The 17,865-nt window shown below is 39.8% G+C and overlaps 1 protein-coding gene across 2 annotated transcripts in view; it reads right to left on the bottom strand.

Annotated features, from left to right (window-relative positions):
- Positions 1–17,308, bottom strand: part of LOC129024621 (transmembrane protein 185A) — a 34,192-nt gene extending 16,884 nt beyond the window's left edge. Inside the window, exon 1 of one of the 2 annotated variants that reach the window (XM_054471784.2) lies at positions 17,045–17,308. In XM_054471784.2, coding sequence (XP_054327759.1) covers positions 17,045–17,082 — 38 coding nt within the window. In that variant the 5' untranslated portion in view covers positions 17,083–17,308. The remainder of the gene's footprint in view (positions 1–17,044) is intronic. The other variant, XM_054471785.2, reaches the window with a different exon arrangement.
- Between the last annotated feature and the right edge of the window lie 557 nt (positions 17,309–17,865).

Raw genomic sequence — 17,865 nt, 5'->3', positions numbered from 1 at the left:
CCCTTTGCCATGTAAAATAATAACATATTCACAGGTTTCAGGGCTTAGGGCCTGGGTATCTGTGTATTTGTGGGGGTGGGGCATTCTGCCTACCACAACGTAAGACACAGTACATTTTTGAACAAGGACTATTTCCAGGGACAAATAGAGGTAGTTCATAATGATAAAGGGGTCAATTTGTCATATGCCTAATAACAAAGTTTCACAATACATGTAGAAAGTACTGCTTAATCTAAAAGGAGAAATAAAAAAATCAAACTTATAAATGGAAATTAACATTCCTTTCTTAGTAACAGAACACATAAACAGAAAATTACTAAGGATATATATGATTGTAGCAACACTATCAACCAGCTTGACCTAATTAATATTAATGAGTTCCTCCCAACAAAAGCAAAATACAGATTCCTTTCAAACACACACGGAACATTCACCAAGACAGATTGAATTCTGGGCCATAAAACAAGGCTCAACAAATTTAAAAGGACTGAATTCATACAAAGTAAATAAGCACAATGAAGTCAAACTAGAAATCAACAATAGAAAAATATCTGGAAAATTCTCAAAATACTTGAAAATTAAATGCCACACTGAGAAATAATCCACAGGTCAAAGACTATGAAGAAAATTGAAAAATATTTTGGACTAAATAAAGGCAAAAACACAATATACCAAAATTTGTGAGATACACTAAAGCAGTACTTAAGGGAAATTTTAGCATCAAATACTTACATTAGAAAAGATATCAAGTCAATAATCTAAGATTCTATCTTATGAAACTAGAAAGAACATGGAGGTAAGGAACCTCCATGTAAGAAACAGAAGGAAATTTTTAAAAAGTAAACAGAAAGAAGAAAATGATAAATGTAAGCACATTAATCAATAAAATACAGTAAAAAGGCATTAGAGAAAAAAATCAACGAAACTAAAAGCAGTTTCTTTGACAAAGTAAGAAAACTGGTAAATCTACAGCCAGAATAATCAGTAAAAAAGAGTAGGCTCAAATTACTAATATCAAGAATGAAAACAGGGATATCACTGCAAATCCTAAAAATACTAAAGGGATAAGTAGGGGATATTATAAGCAACTTTATGCCAGGAAATTTCTTGAAACAAAGACATGGAAACTGCAATTCTAGTTAAAACCTTTTTCACAAAGAAAATGTCAGGCCATGGCAACATCTACCAAACATTTAATGAGGAAATAGCACCAATTCTTCACAAACTCTTGCAAAAAAGATGAGGGGGGAACATTTCCCAATTTATTTTATGAAGCCAGCATTACCCTGATAACAAAACTGACAAAGAAAGAAAACTACAGACCAATATCTCTCATGAACAGATATGCAAAAATCCTCAAAAGATTTTAGCCAACTGAATTCAGCAATATATAAGGATACTACATTATGACTAGGTGTGGTTTAGCTAGGATTGCAAGATCGCAATCTTGGATTAACATTTGAAAATCAGTTAGCAACCTTCGTGGTATTAGCAGGCTGAAAAAGAAAAATCACATGATCATCTCAATAGTTGTGTAAAAAGCATTTGACGTAACTTGCTACCCATTCAAGTTAAAAGCGCTAAACAAATTAGGAATAGAAGAGCATCTACGAAAAACCTGCAGTTATAATGCTTAATGGTGAGAGACTCAATACTTTCCCCTTAAGACAGGAAACACAGCAAGTATGTCCATTTCAACACATCTATTCAACATTGTACTAAAGGTCCTAGCCACAACAATAAATGATAAAAAGAAATTAAAAGAATATAGTTTTAAAAGAAAGAAGTAAACCTGTCATTATCTACAGACAACATGATTTTCTGTGTAGGAAATCCTAAGTAATCTACAAAAAAGCTAGTAGATCTAGTAAGTGAATTTAACAAAATTGAAGGATACGAGGTAAATGTACAAAAATTATTGCATTTCTATATAGTAGTTACCACAAATTGGAAACAGAAATTTAAAAATATGTATCATTTACTGCAACTTTCCTATAAATTTATAACTATTCAAAAATTAAAAGTTTATGAAAAATCCACCATTTACAATAGCATCACAAATATAAAACACTTAGGGATAAATGTAACAACATATATGCAAAACCTATATACTGAAACCTACAAAACACTGGTAGGACTGTGGGGAAGCTAATAAACAACAGAAATTTATTCCTCACAGTTCCAGAGGCTGGAAGTTGGAGATCAGGATGCCAGCATGGCTGGGTTCTGGTGAGGGCTGCCTTCTGGGTGGCAGATGGCAGACTTCTCAATACCCTTCATATGGTGAAAAGAGAGTGAGTTAGCTCTCTGGTCTCTTTTTATAAGGGCACTAGTTCCAACCATGAGGGTTCCACCCTCATAACCTAATCACCTCCCAAATGCCCCGCCTCCAAATACCATCACATTGGGGATTAGAGTCAACCTGTGATTTTTGAAGGGACACATTCAGTTCATAACTGCCAAGAAAAATTAAAGATCTAAATAAATGGAGACATATACTGTGTTCATAGAACACTCAATACTGTTAAGATTTACATCCTCCGTGTATTAGTTTCCTATGGGTGCTGTAACAAACTACCACAAAATTGGTGATTTGAAATGGCACACATTTATTATCCTGAGGCCAGAGGTCCAAAAAGAGTTTCACTGGGCTAAAATCAAGATGTCAGCAGGACCTACTTCTTCTGGAGACTCTATGGGAGAATCTATTATTTGTTTTTTCCAGTTTCCAGAGCTGTATTCCCTTGGCTCGTGGCCGCTTTCTCTATCATCAAAACCAGCAGCATAAAATCTTCAAATCTCTGTCTCTGTTTCCACCACATTGCCTTCTCCTCTTAATATTATCTCCCTCTTTTAAGGGAACCTGTGATTGATTGCATTTATTGCCCCACTTGGATAACCCCATCATCTCAAGATCTTAAACAGGTTCCATGGAAGTGCGTATCTTTGAGGGCCATGATTTAGCCTACCACACACACCAAATTAACCAAATTATTTTAAAGAATCAATGCAATCCCAGCGAAAATTGGGAGCCAGCAGGTTCTTCTGTAGAAATTGACATACAGACTTTAAAAGTCATATGACAGTGCAAAGGACCTAGAGTGGGCAAAACAATTCTGAGAAAGAACAAAGTTGGACAATTTATACTACGTGCTTTCAAAGCTTACTATAAAGCTACAGTAATAAACACAATGTAGTACTGGCATAAGAATAGATATATAGAACGTACTAGAGAGTCGGAAAACAGACCCATACATATAGAGTCAGTTAATTTTCCACAAAGGTGCCAAAGCAATTCAATGGAGAAATAATTATGTTTCAATAAATGGTGGTACAACTGGATAAATGAGGAAAGTACACCTTGACTCTTAACCTCACAACATATACAAAAATTTATGTGACATGGATCATAGACCTAAATGTCATACACAAAACTATAAAATGTCCAAAACACATATGAAAAAAAATACTTGCAACCTAGGGTTAGGCAAACATTTCTTAGATGGGATATGAAATTGGACTTCTCCAAAATGAAAAACTCTTACTCTCCAAAAGTAAGAAATGACATTAAGAAAATGACAGCCAAGCCACAAACTGGGAGACCATACTCTGAAAACACATATCTGACAAAGTAACCTGTATCCAGTATATAAAAAGGACTTTTACAACTAAAAAAATAAGTGAACAACCCGATTAAAAATGGCCAAAAAATTCAGAGACATCCCATAAAGAAGGCATACAAAAAGCAAATAAGCACACAAAAATTACTCAGTATTTTCAGATGTTAGGACAATGCAAACTAAAACCACAATGAGATAAGATTATACACACACTAGATCTCTTATATATGCTGGTGGGAATGCAAAATAGTACAGCCACTTTAGAAAACATTTTGGAAGTTTCTTATACAGTTAAGTGTATACTTATTCTATGGCCCAGCAATCCCACACCTAGGTATTTTACTCAAGAAAAAGGAAAACGTATGTCCACACAAAGGCTTGTATTCAAATATTCAAAGAAGCTTTATTCATAATTGCCACTGGTAACAACTCACATATCCATAAACTGGTGAATGGTTAACCCAATTTTGATATATCCGTTCAATGGAATACTGATCAGCAGTAAAAAGTAACAAACTATGGATGAAAACAACAACATTGATGAATCTAAAATGCACTATAAGTAAAATAATTCAGATGGCAAACACAAGATACTGTACAATGCTACTTATTTGACATTCTGGAAAGGGCAAAACTCTAGACACAGAAAACAGATCAGTGCGGTTACAGATAAGGAACAGAAAGCTTAGATGTTAAATAACTTGTCTAAGAGCTCAGAGTTGGGAGTCAAACCATTTGACTCCAAAATCCTTCTAATTGAGTATTATACTATCCTGGCTTTACACTGATAAATGAACATGTTTAGAAAAGCATCTGAATAAATATCCGCTGAGCAGCTAACAGGTCTCTACTCGGGAAGATTAAGGATAGTCTTTATACTCTTTTGCTTATGATATCTGAGTTTTCTGTAAGGTACATGTACTGTTTTTGTACTATGAAAAATAACATAAGAAACTTCGACTGGAAAAAAGGGAGGAGGGTTATAAGAAGACTGGACCTACAAAATTAAACTTGGAAGCAAGCCTCCAAGAGAGAAAACTACGCTGGGAAGATCATGAGATTCAGAGGGGTTGCTAACAAAAATATACATAGCATCATTGTGTCATGGTATTCTTACCCATAAAGTTAGGGCAATAATATGTACCTCATAAGGTGGCTACGAATATAAGATAATGAGTATAACAAGTGCTTTGTATAAAGCACTATATCAGTGGCTCTTAAAGTTTTTAGTATCAAAAATTTTGACGTTTAACTCTTAAAAAGAACTCCTTTTCAGTTTTAACAATTACTGAGGATCCCAAAGAGCTCTTGTTGATATGGGTTATCCCTATTGGTATTTAATATTTATGATACAGTTGTTATTCAAAAAATATCTACTCTTCAAAGGTAATAAAAACACATTACATACTAACATAAATAACATTATTTAAAAACATTTCCAAAACCAATACAAATTTAGAGAGTAGCAGCACTGTTTCTACAGTTTAGCAAAATTTTTAATGTATGATTTCATAGAAGACACCTAGATTCTAATATCTACATTTACATTCATTCTGTTGCAATACATTGTTTTGGTTCAAATATACAAAGAAAATCTGGCCTCACAGAGATGTGTAGTTAGAAAAGAACTATTTTAATAGCTCTTTCAGATAATGGTAGATGTTCTTCAACAGGACACTAAAACTCAACAAGTGGTAGTTTCTTAAAGGTTAACTATGATGTGGAATCTGAAATCGTATCAATGACCTTTTTGTACTCTGCTACACTGAAATCCACTGGTCTCTCTTATACTTTCAATGAATCTTTTATCCCAGCATTATTGTATAATACAATGTAGGTCGACTGGAAAATATTGGTTTACTGAGTTATAAAGATCTTTCAAATGTTGACACATTTCATATACAATAGCAAAAAAAATCACATTACTTACTATCTCCACCAACTTCATCAGAAATATTTTAATTACTGGGAGGTTGTCAAGCTCATGGTAGCAGATACAACTTTTCAAAAATTCTGGTTTTCCCATGAAAGATCAAATTTTACCATTTACAAAAAATACCATGAGTTGTTTTCCTTGAAGTTTTGCTTCCCGCATTTTCAAGAAAATGTCTGCCAAACACCATAACACAAATAACCACAGTCTTGTCTGTCAGTTGTCCTTCCAAATAAAAATGATACTCCATGAAAACAGCAGCTTGTAACTCAGGCACACATGTTTTTCCTTGAGTCAACCATTGCACTTCAGCATATAACAGGCCTTTATGCATTCTTCCCATTTCATCACATGGAATATTAAACTAGATGTGCATTCAGGGGTCAAGATTAAATGAGATTAATATTTTTCTGCTTTATCAAGGACATTCGTAAGTGAAGCTGGCATTTTTTTTTAACTGCAAGTCCAGCACGTGGTGGTGAAGAATCCAGTGACAGAAGACTAGTGCAGCTGGTGCCACTGTCCTGATTTGTGCTCCAGCACCAGCTGTTTGATGCACTACTTTTGTACCACCAGTGCCAATGTCGACCAAGGCAAAGAATGTCTTAGTATTATAATTTTGACTTTGCAGATACCTGGAAAGGGTCTCAAGGCCCACTCCCAAGGTCTGTGGGAAACAGTCTGATAACCAGCGTACTCAATACACATTAGCTAATATTATTGATACTCGAAAACAAAAACAGGCTTTTATAAGCTGCTACAAAGAAAGACAGAACATTTAAAGAAACCAAGATAAAAATGACTTCATCCCTTAGACTTTGGACAAGAAGAGAGCCTGTGTCAAGGTGGGGTGGAGCGGGATTCACAAGTTAGTAGAAATGGAGTTATCACCACAATTACAGTACACAATTAGTAGAGGCAGAAGTTTTCTCTCTTAAAGCAGAGGGAAATATTCCAAAATCTAAAAAAATCAGAACCAATTTGTCAACTAAAGCTTGTGGCTACAAATAATTACCAGAAACAATGGACCTGAAAACAGACTATTTAAAAAAGAAATTAGTAGATTCGAACATTAACAAATGCTAAGATAATGACAGACACAGGATTCATATGTAAATTAGATAACGTGTACAGGTAATTTTTATCCTAAAGGATTTTCAGACTATAAATAAAAAGTAAATTGGTGGTGGGGGGGGTGGTAAATGCTGTAAGCTAACTTCATTATCCTCTGTAAAATAGTTTCCTTATTTAATAAAAAAAGAGAGTAGTGCAACTAAAGAAAAGAGAAGTACCAAAATGTTTTAAATGTTGGAAAAGTGATTATTTTATGTGGTTTTTGACATACTTTAAAGGAAACTTAAAATTTTATGTCTATTACATGAGAAATAGAAAACAAGATAAACTTACAAAAGGACACACAAAATATAATTCATGATTCAAATACTAGGGTTAGAAAAACATACACGAGCTGAATGTTCTCTTATTAATTTCCTATTGCTGCCATTCAAGACTGCCACAAACCTAGTGGTTTAAAAAGCATAAACCTAGTGGTTTAAAAAGCATAACCCTTACAATTCTGGAGGTCAGAGTCCAATATGGGTCTCGCTGGGCTAAACCTGAGGTGTCAGCAGGACTATGCTACTGAAGGCTCTAGGAGAGAATGTTTCTTCATCTTTTCTAGCTCTAGAGGCTGCCACATTCCTTAGCTCATGGCCCCTTCCTCCATCTTCAAAGTCAACAATGGAGAATGCAGTTCTTCTCATACTGAATCACTCTGACCTCCTTTTCTGTCTCCCTCTTCTATATTTAAGGGCCCTGTAATTACATTGGGCTCAGCCAGAGAATCCAGAATAATCTATTTTAAGGTCAGCTGATGAGCAAACTTAATTCCATCTGCTACCTTAATTCCCCTTTGCCATGTAACAGAACATATTCCCTGGTTCCATGGATTAGGATGTGGACATACTTGGGGGGTCATTATTCTGCCTACCACAGCTCTGTAAAAAGAAAGGCTGCTTCCTAGATTAAGAAAGTAAATCTGTTACATTCAAGAGTTATGCTTGGAACCAAAGTCAAAAGTCAAACCAACTATCAGAAATCAGATGACAGAGGTTTAGCATGCCTGGATGAAGACAAGAGCAACAATTTACTACCTTTAAAACTAGATAAATTAGATTTCAAAGCCAAAAGTATTAAAATGCTAAAAGGACTAATAAGGAAAACCTAAATAACAAAAACCTAACAACATGACCATGGAATATGGAAATAATTTTACAATTTTTCTTTTTTAAGGATACACAGAAATATTTTAATTGTGGGCTTCCTCATGCTACTCTTAAATCATGATAGATAAAACAGACGAAGTTCCTAAGGAGAATACAGAAATGAACACAAGAGTAGATTTAAAAAACAGCAAGGTTAGATGAAGAGAATTAAGTAGCAGAACGAGAAAATTTAAAAAATAGCAAGGTTATATGAAGATAATTAAGTAGCAGAAGAAAACATACTTTCTTTACATATATACAGTTTTTCCAGGGAGAAAAAAAGGATCATGGGGCAGCAATACACAATAAACACACATCTAATTTACAATTTTTAAAAATATTTGAGTGCCTGAAATGTGTGAGATACATAAAAAGGAGCAACAATGCGTTCGCTCAAGGTGCTCAGACTAATAGGAACAGAGGGAGATGATGTATCAACAAGTAACTACATATGGTAAACTAGGGGACTTGGCAGATTAATTTCCCCGGGAGAGCTGGGAAGAGAAGTGGAATCTGGGCAACAAGTTGGGAACAAGGAATTCCAGACAAAGGGAATAAGATGTTTTCCAATTTTTTAAAATTATTTTTATTTATTATGGATACAAAACAGTTGTGCCTATTTATGGGGTACATGTGATACTGTGATGCAAGCATACAATGTGTAATGATCAAATCAGAGTAACTGGGATATCCATCATCTCAAGCACTGATCACTTACTTACTTGTGTTAGGCACATTTCAATTCCACTCTTTTAGTTATTTGCAAATATACATTATTAACTATATTTGCCCTCTTATGCTACCAAACACTAGATTTATTATTTCTATCTAACTGTATTATTGTACTCATTGCCCATCCCCTCTTTATCCTCCCGTCTCCAATTCCAGCAGACTGGAACACACAGAATACTTTCTATAAATCGTGATGGGTAGGGTGCTGCAGAGACAGGAGAAAGGGCACTGGGGGGAATAAGCCAGAAGTTGACTGTGGTAACATGGTAGGGGAATGTGAATATCAAGATAAAGTCCTTGGAATTTATTAATAGGTAATATGGGGCCACTGCAGATTTTCTCAACAAAAGAGTGACAGAAGATACATATGAGTGTGTAAGGTAGATTGTAATCTGCAGAGACCAGAGGTAGACATTTTATATGATTCATAAAAAAACTGACAAAAAATGGATCATTTTCAATACTGATTTGTTAAGCAGTTTAGTAGAGTTACTAAAATACAATTGAAACATAAAAATGCCTGGGCAGCTGCCAAAACAAAACTCAGAGAAAATGTGTTCATTTCAAATGTTTAAATAAAAGTAGAAAACAAAGAAAAAAAAAGAGGCAAAAGAAAACTAGTAATCTGAGTTTCTAAGAAATTTGGGGAAAAAGCCAAAACATGAAAATAATAAAACTAAAAGTAGAAATATACATATAAAAATGAAACTGATCAGTAATCCCAACAGCTAGCTTTTTAAAAAAATTAAACTACAAAGTTGATCAAGTAAAACAAAGTAATATAATCAGAAAGTTCAAAAGATGTAATTCATACACACTTCTAGTTGGGGAAAGAAAGAATAGTATCTTAACTATATCAGTATATTTGCAAGCAAAGTCTAAAAGGTGACTGCACAGCCAAAAGGAAATATCAAGCCTGATTTGCAAAATAATACACAATAATATGCAATAATACAGTGATAAGAAAACGTATTTACAAAAATAAGTTATGGTCATAGCCTAAACTACTTTGAGTTACTTTTCAAGAAACATTCAGACCAGATTCCAAGTATAAAAATAGACTGCTTAATTCTCCACAAACCTGGGAGAAATGGGAGGTTCTGGTTTAAGATTAATCACTACTTCTTAAAATTCACTTTTCCAGTTACATCTTTAGAATGGATTTATTCCACTCTCATTTGAATCTGTAGTGTTAGTATATGATGAATCACTAAGTAGTGCTACCTGGGCCAAAGCTAGTATCCTCTCTGAAACGTATATGGAGCTTTCTGCTCAGGCTCAAATTCCCTTTCTCCACTTTGCAGGGCTGGGAGAATAGGGAGGGAGAAAAGGAAGAAGGGAGGGGAGAGAGAGAATATACATAGCAAAGGAATGATGACTCTGAATGTAAAAGTTCTAGTATCTGTTTTCTGCATATCATAAGAATGCAGCTGGACTCATTTTAGACCTATCAGTTTTTTTCCAGTGGAAGCTGCTGGCTTCACTGGAGCACATACACGCGCATTAACACATGCCTGCATGCACGTACACACACACAGGCACATACGCACACACAAACTTTGGATGGCACATCCCAGTCTAAAGCTTGACAGAATGGCTCCAAATGACAACCTGACATACTCACAAACTATTAAGGGAATTGCCCCTCTTACACCTTATTAACCAAATTTAAAGTCTTTTAGTGGAGACTTTAGCTGGTTTTATTAAGATGAAATATGTTTAAGAGCATTTAACCAGTAGATACAAAAAAGCACAAAAGCCAAATAAAAGCAGAGCCCAGGCCAGTAGGAAGATCTGCATTTAAGTTCCTCAACTGCCATTCATCAGCGGTGTGGTCTTGGGTGAGTTATTTTCCCCCAGGTCTGTCTCCTCATCTGATTCCTCATATACTGATTCACTAAGACAAGGGTATGTGAAAGCACTGTGTAAATGATACATTTTACCCATTCTAGCTTTAGCAGTATTACGAAAGACAAAAGTTCTGCCACATTGTAGGTAACAATCTCATTTAGCAATCATTGTTGTCACTGTTAAGCCGGAGCTGACAAAGTATGAATCTCCACTTATAAAGCAACTATCTCCAGAGTTCGAGGCTTTTGTCTTAAATTCCAGTCATCTTGTACAGGCATGACATATCAGGCAAAATGATTAGAAAACTCAAGCTCCATATTAAAAAGCTTAACTTCTGGAGTCCTAGGAAACTATCTAAAACTCCTTCAATCCACTGTCTCTCCTGTACAACAAAGATTTCCCAGTGGTAGATGTCTATTTGTACCCAACATCCACTCATTCAGCACGTAATTCAGTACCTCCAAATCCTGGCCCTCAAAGAACACAGCTAAGAACAATGTGTGTGTAATTATCAAGTAATAGGAATGATATTTTTAAAACTGGAAATTATACATTCAAATGAGATTTCTCTCCTTTAACCAGTCCCCTCGGGAGGCAATGCAGTAATTCCAATGGTACTTCATTACTCAAATCATCTTTGAAGCTTTCTTCTTGGAAGCACCTTGAGAACCTGCAGTCTGATCTTTTGACTATCCCAAATGGTGCTAAATTTTCACTGAGGGTGGATTCAAATTTTGGAAATGGCAAACAGTCAGTCAGAGCCAAGGTTAGTGAATAAGATGTGTGATCAAACTAGGTGGAATTATTTTGGTTGAAAATGATAGATGATGATAAAGCAATGAGATGGATCTTCTTATGTGATATGTAAACTGACTTTAAAGGGAATTCCAGATGAGTAACAAGGAGTATGAACAATGGAATAGGTTTATACATTCTCTTTCCCCAAGTAACTTCTTTGAATGACAACACTCATTTGGATGTATAAGTGCCACTAACAGGTTTGTTTTGTTTAATCACTTACAATTTGTAAATAGAGGGTTCCTTAGTATACTGGATCTACAGTGTCATGGGGAAAAGGAGTTGTCACTTAACTAGAACTATGGCATGGCAGGCAGGAAAGAGCACAGGCTTCATGAGACTGACGTGGATTCGAATCTTGACTTAGATTCTTCCTGCCTATGCAACTTCAGGGAAGTCACAAGCTGTCAAGACTTTAAAATAAGGCTGATACCTAATTTTGCAGGGTTGTTGTAAAGATCATGGATAATGGATGCAAAGCCCCTACATTGGGCCTGGCATGTGGTGGGTACTCAAGAAGTCACAGCTATTATTAACAACAACATCAGTAAAATCAAGACCATTTTCTGACTGTAGGTGGCTTGAGAGGACAGAACAATAGATAAGCAGTCACTTGAGTGGTAAGTAGTTCACTGACAGTACTGACAGTACACTCGTGCATTGGATACCGCTTTCTTAAAAACAATAACCTGTAAAAAATATTTGCAGTAACTAACACTATGTATTTTTAATTCACACAACACATGTCATCTGCAGTGCTCATACCACACGGACCTCTTCACTACCTGAACATACCAGGCACTATCATGACCCCATGCCTTTGTGTACTTTGTCCCTTCTGAGATACTGAAAGGGGCCAGCCCCTCCACACCTGTGGGTATTTCTCCTCAGGTGGGACGAGACTGAGAAAAGAAATAAGACACAGAGACAAAGTATAGAGAAAGAACAGTGGGCCCAGGGGACCAGCACTCAGCATACGGAGGACCTGCACCAGCGCTAGCCTCTGAGTTCCCTCAGTATTTACTGATCATTATTTTTACTATCTTAGCGAGGGGAGCGTAGCAGGGCAATAGGTGGGGAGAAGGTCAGCAGGGAAATGTGAGCAAAGGAATCTGTATCATGAATAAGTTCAAGGAAAGGTACTGTGCCCGGATGTGCACGTAGGCTAGATTTATGTTTCTCTTTACCCAAACATCTCAGTGTAGCAAAGAGTAACAGAGCAGTATTGCTGCCAGCATATTTCGCCTCCAGCCACAGGGTGGTTTTCTCCTATCTCAGAATAGAACGAATGGGAATGGTCAGCTTTACACAGAGACATTCCATTCCCAGGGACGAGCAGGAGACAGAAGCCTTCCTCTTATCTCAACTGCAAAGAGGCCCCCCTCTTTCAATACTCCTCCTCAGCACAGACGCTTTACGGGTGTCGGGCTGGGAGGTGGTAAGGTCTTTCCTTTCCCACGAGGCCATATCTCAGGCTGTCTCAGTGGGGGGAAACCTTGGACAATACCCAGGCTTTCTTGGGCAGATGTCCCTGCGGCTTTCCGCAGTGCACTGTGTCCCTGGTTAATCGAGAATGGAGAATGGCGATGACTTTTACCAAGCATACTGCCTGCAAACATATTGTTAACAAGGTACATCCTGCACAGCCCTAAATCCATTAAACCTTGATTCATTACAGCACAGGTTTCTGTGAGCACAGGGTTGGGGCTAAAGTTACAGGTTAACAGCATCTCAAAGCAGAAACAATTTTTCTTAGTACAGATCAAAATGGAGTTTCTTATGTCTTCCTTTTCTACATAGACACAGTAACAATCTGATCTCTCTTTTCCCCACAAGATACCCTTCCTACTCTCTGGTCTGATGACAACCCTACAATTCTAGCTCAAAAGTCTGGCTCAAAAGACTAGCTCAATTCAAAATCTAGCTCAAAAGTCATTTCCACTATAGACTCTTCCCTGCCTGCTCGAGACAGAATTAGTGGCTCTGCCATTTGCACTTCCAAGACATTTGGTTTCTTTCTCTGTAATGCCTCATACTCTATTGAATTCTTATTTCCCTTTCATTTCTGCTTCTTCCACTAGGCTTACGCATTGAGAGGAGGACTATATTCCTTTATTTTTGTACTTAGAGCACCTAGTACATCACTTGGCACGAGATAAGGAACCTAGGAGATGTTTGATGAATCAATGTTATAATATATTTTGCAAATAACTGTTAGAGGCCAGGTAGCTGACTTTAGTGAACTATATTACCAGCAATCGCATTCCTTTTTCCTGACTTCAAACAAGAGACAAGATAACTTATATGGACTCCAGAATGTCTTTTGAAGATGGAGCATACAGAAGTTTCCAAACACTACTGATCTCATCGGTACCACATGCCCACAAGTTGGAACCCCCAGAGCAACATTTCTCAGCCTTTGTTCCAGTCTAGCACACCTAAGGGATACACCACACTCCCATCAGGAGCTCACCACCGATGACTAAGAAGGCCCAGCAGAGTTCTCACAGCCTTCCAGTGCCACATGGCTGCCAGGGTGGAAGGGCCTTCTCTGAACCAGCAACTCCCCCAAAGCAGCAGAAAATTTCAAGGCTCCATGGTGAGTGCCAGGAGCCCACCTAATGCTACCTACTACCAGATCCCTACCACCTACAATGCCTCAGAATCAGTTTGCCTATTCTAAGAACAGGGCTCTTTCACTGTTAGGAAGCCTCAGGCATTCAAGGAAGGACTTGTTTGTGGGTCCTGTCTTAACCTGCATAACTAAAAAGCAATTATGAGAAGAAGTTCATGATCAACCAGTTCTGTGCCAGATGGAAATAGGTAGAGTGGGTCAGCTGGCAGCCCTGTACATCTGAGTGTTGACACTTGTGAATCATTCTCTGTCACTACAGTTTCCAGAGCCTTGCCAACGCAGCAGTGAGTTCAGACTTACCAAGATCCAAAAGGCTGGAAAGGGGATCTGGAGCCATGACCCATGCCTTGGGACCCACCAAACCATGACAGTGACTATTTCTATGACAAAAACATACTCTTCAAAGTAAATATAGCCATATTCTGCCTTAGTGCCATGTTCTCTCCCATCTCTCCAATGCAATGGCTGCACTCTGAAGGTGGGAAGAGTGTGAGAAGAAAGAGAACCAGGCCACAGACCACCAGGAAAGCAGTGATTGAAAGCAGCAGCCCTAGATTTATCTTATAGGCTCTGGAGAGTTATTCACTTATTTACTCCACAAATATTTATTGAGACAGGTACTATTCCAAGTATGCAGGCTATGATACTGACACAGTCACGACCTTGAGCCCATGGAGCTTAAAGTTTAGTGGGGGAGGCAGGTATTAATCAAATAAGCATCCAGACAGACACAAGGGTACAAATATGCACTATGATGGAGGAGTAGTAAATACTACAGGAACTGTAGAGACAGGGAGCAGTAAATCTGGTCAGGGAAGTCAGGAATGCTTCCCTTAGCAAGTGCCAAGTGAGGATAAATAGGAGTTCACTAGGTCTGGAGGAGAGGAAAAGAGAGGGAAACATTCCTGGTAAAGAGAACAGTGTGTGACAAGGTCCTGGGGTAGGAGGGAGATGTTGAATTGGTTCAAAATTAGAGGCAGGGGGCAAAGCAGTAGCATCAAGGTTTGAGTCCCCAGCATAAGGTAACTTCCTGTGTACACCCCTCAGTTTTCTTTCTAGCTATAGAGAAGGCCTTCCTCAGCATGGAAGGAGACTAAAGCACACTGTCAAAAACTAGGAGTGCTCAGGAGACATGAAACACTACCAGCTAAAAAAACAAATCTGATTTACCAATAATACGTGGCCAATGTACTCTTGAAATATCTGTAAAGTTAAGGAACTCACTACCTCTGGCAACAACGAATCAGGAAAATGGCACAGTATAAAAGACCTTTAAACGTTTCAGGTAGAAATACATTTTAATCCAGGTAGAATTAAGAGATTGATAAATATGTTGATAATTACTATAAATCTGCTTAGATACAAGGTATTTCATTGTAATTTCATATACTAATTTTTTTGGGGGGGAAAGGGCTAAAGGAAAAAATGGTTAAAGGTAATATCAGTGCAGCACTATTTTGCTTTGGCAACTCCGTTAGCCTGTTTGATCACTTGAGGCAGTTTCTTGCGGCTTCTGAGGCTTCTGAATTATCTGTCACCTCGCAAACAAGTCACTGTAGCTTTCTATTTGTAAGCCACTTTGTAATCAATCTTTAATTGGCCTCCCTACCCCGCTGAGAGATTATACTCATTCTACAGATAAAACAATAGATAAGTGAGTTGCCCAAGGGCACAAAACAATTCAGTTTTTACTTAACTTTCTTATCACCATCTCCAAACAGAAGACACACATGGCTTGTCCAGCTACAGCACCAACCCTACTATCCTGCAGACGAATCTTAACCCCCGATGCAGCAGAGGAAGGGACTGCAGTTAGTTCTGTTACCTCCTCTATGCCTTCGAGGCCAACAATGATAATGTCTGCACTGTGTTAGAGACACTGGCACTCCAGACCAGAACGTGAACTCAAAGTGGAATAAGAGCACACAGAAAGTCACAATGACTCACAAGTTAAAATGTCACCATCTCTAGGGAGACTGCACCCTCAACATACAAATACTCCCCTAAAACTTCCTTTCATCCTCAACAAGCAGCCAAGGCACAGGTCCCCAGAGTTGGCCCTCATAGTACAGCACTGCACAGTACTGTAAGGCATCTTAAGTGTACAAGCCTTTCTTCACCCCTATGCTGCGACCGCCAGCATCTAAAGCACTTAGCATAGGTTACACCACACAAATGTTTACTGAGCACATGTCTTCCCAACTAGCAAATAAGGGAAACGGGTACTCCTTTCGGAGAGTAGTGCATTTAAGAGATCAGTTAGGCCAACTCCTCATTTTACAGAAGGGCCAAAAAAGAGCAGAGAATCGCCCAGTTACATACGGCCTCGTCTCCAATCCAAGTCTTTGGGCTCAGTTTAGCTCCACAAACATTTTATATGTGCCTACTATGTGCCAGATACGGTGGGTAGGAGGCGCTGGGGACACTGAGATGAGCAGGAGATGGTCTCAGCTTCAGGGAGCTCACAGCCTGGGGTAAAGAACAGTTATAAAACAGTCGGGCAAGTGCAAGGACAGGCGCTTGAGTGCTTAGCCAGTGTTTTCTCCACACTGTCCACTGGGTGTTCCCCATCTGGAAAAGAAGGACAGCAATATCTACTTCCTGCAAATAAACTTGTAGTGAAGACTGATGAGAAAATGAGTATGGAAAATGATCAGGCTCACCCAGAAATGCATTATATAAGGTATTGCCATACCCCGACACTGACTCCAAGGATTCAACAGTGTTTCAGGTATCCGTTCAACAAAGAAGCAAACAAGAGAGGGATGGGCATAAACCCAAGGAAAACCCCAAGGACTGCGAGGAACTGGAGGAAACAGCTGGGGTGGGGGTAGGGGTGTTGGGTCAAGTGAGAAGGCCCTGACGCGGAGAATGGAGGGCCCGCAGCGGCGCAGAAGAGGATGGAACCGAGACGAAGAAGTTGGGACACCAATGAGGGACAGCAAGCAGAGAAGAAAGGGGTTCCCTTGGGGCAGGACGGGGCTCGCGGCCGGGCAGGGGCTGAAAGCACCGGGCACGGGAGGAGGAAGCGGCCGGGCGCCGAGGCCGACTGTTTTGCCTGGGGACCGCTTGCACCCGCAGGGAGGCTCGGGCAGGCGCCCGGGTCCTCGGGCTGCAGCATCTCGCCCGCCGTGCCTCCCCGGAGCCGAACACCAGCCCGCGCCCGAGCCCGCAGCGCGGACTCCCGGGGGCGCCAACGACGCCGCCTCACCTCGGGTTGAAGTCCTGGAAGAGGCCCCTCAGGTTCATGGCGGAGAACTTCACCGCGGCGTCCTCCTCCTCCTCCCCCGCACCCCGTGCTGCACAGCCTGCGCCTTACAGCGGGTTCATGGCGCCGGCGCCAGCCGCGTCCACGCTGCTGCTCCCGCTACTGCTGCCTTCCCCGCTGCCGTCGCCGCCGCCCGGAGAAACCTGAGCCACCGCCCCCTGCCCCTCCTTCCGGGCTTCCGTACGGCGGCCGCGCATGCGTCCGGAGCCCCGCCCAGAGCGCTCCTCGCTGAAAGGCCACCATCCTCGTGTCCGCACGCGACCGGCGGAGGAGATGGCAGGGGGATGGAGGCTGGGAGTGAGCAGGGCCCCGAGGAAGGGGATGCTGACGGGTTGAAGGCCTGCAGGGAGGGAGCGCGCCGCCCGGGAGTCTGGCGGGCAGATCTTGGCAGACACCTGTCACCTTGGCCCGCGCTACCTTCTGGAGATTTTCCCCAGTGACGACTGAGCCCTGGGAGTAGTGACAACGAGTGAGACGTTGCATTTTGGCGATGTCATCCCAGGCTTCACCTGTCACATCTGTCAACGACTCCAAAGTTTGGGTCCCAACTTCCCTTGCAATTCCCAAGCCAGCGTGTCCAGATATGCTGGCTATTCCCAACTCAAGTTACCTAGCACCAAAGTCACTTCCCGTCCCAACCGCCTTCCCCTCCTGGGTTCCCTTTTTCCCTTAGCAGCAGGCCTATTCGTACATAGGGGGATATTCAAGCAGGAGACGTGGAAATCATCCTCATTTTTCTAACCCAGTTCAGAGCCTCCTTGGAT

The sequence above is a fragment of the Pongo pygmaeus genome, chromosome X (genome assembly GCF_028885625.2).
Source record: "Pongo pygmaeus isolate AG05252 chromosome X, NHGRI_mPonPyg2-v2.0_pri, whole genome shotgun sequence".
In the NCBI taxonomy this organism is placed as follows: Eukaryota; Metazoa; Chordata; class Mammalia; order Primates; family Hominidae; genus Pongo; species Pongo pygmaeus.
This window is presented reverse-complemented; position numbering and strand designations above follow the sequence as displayed.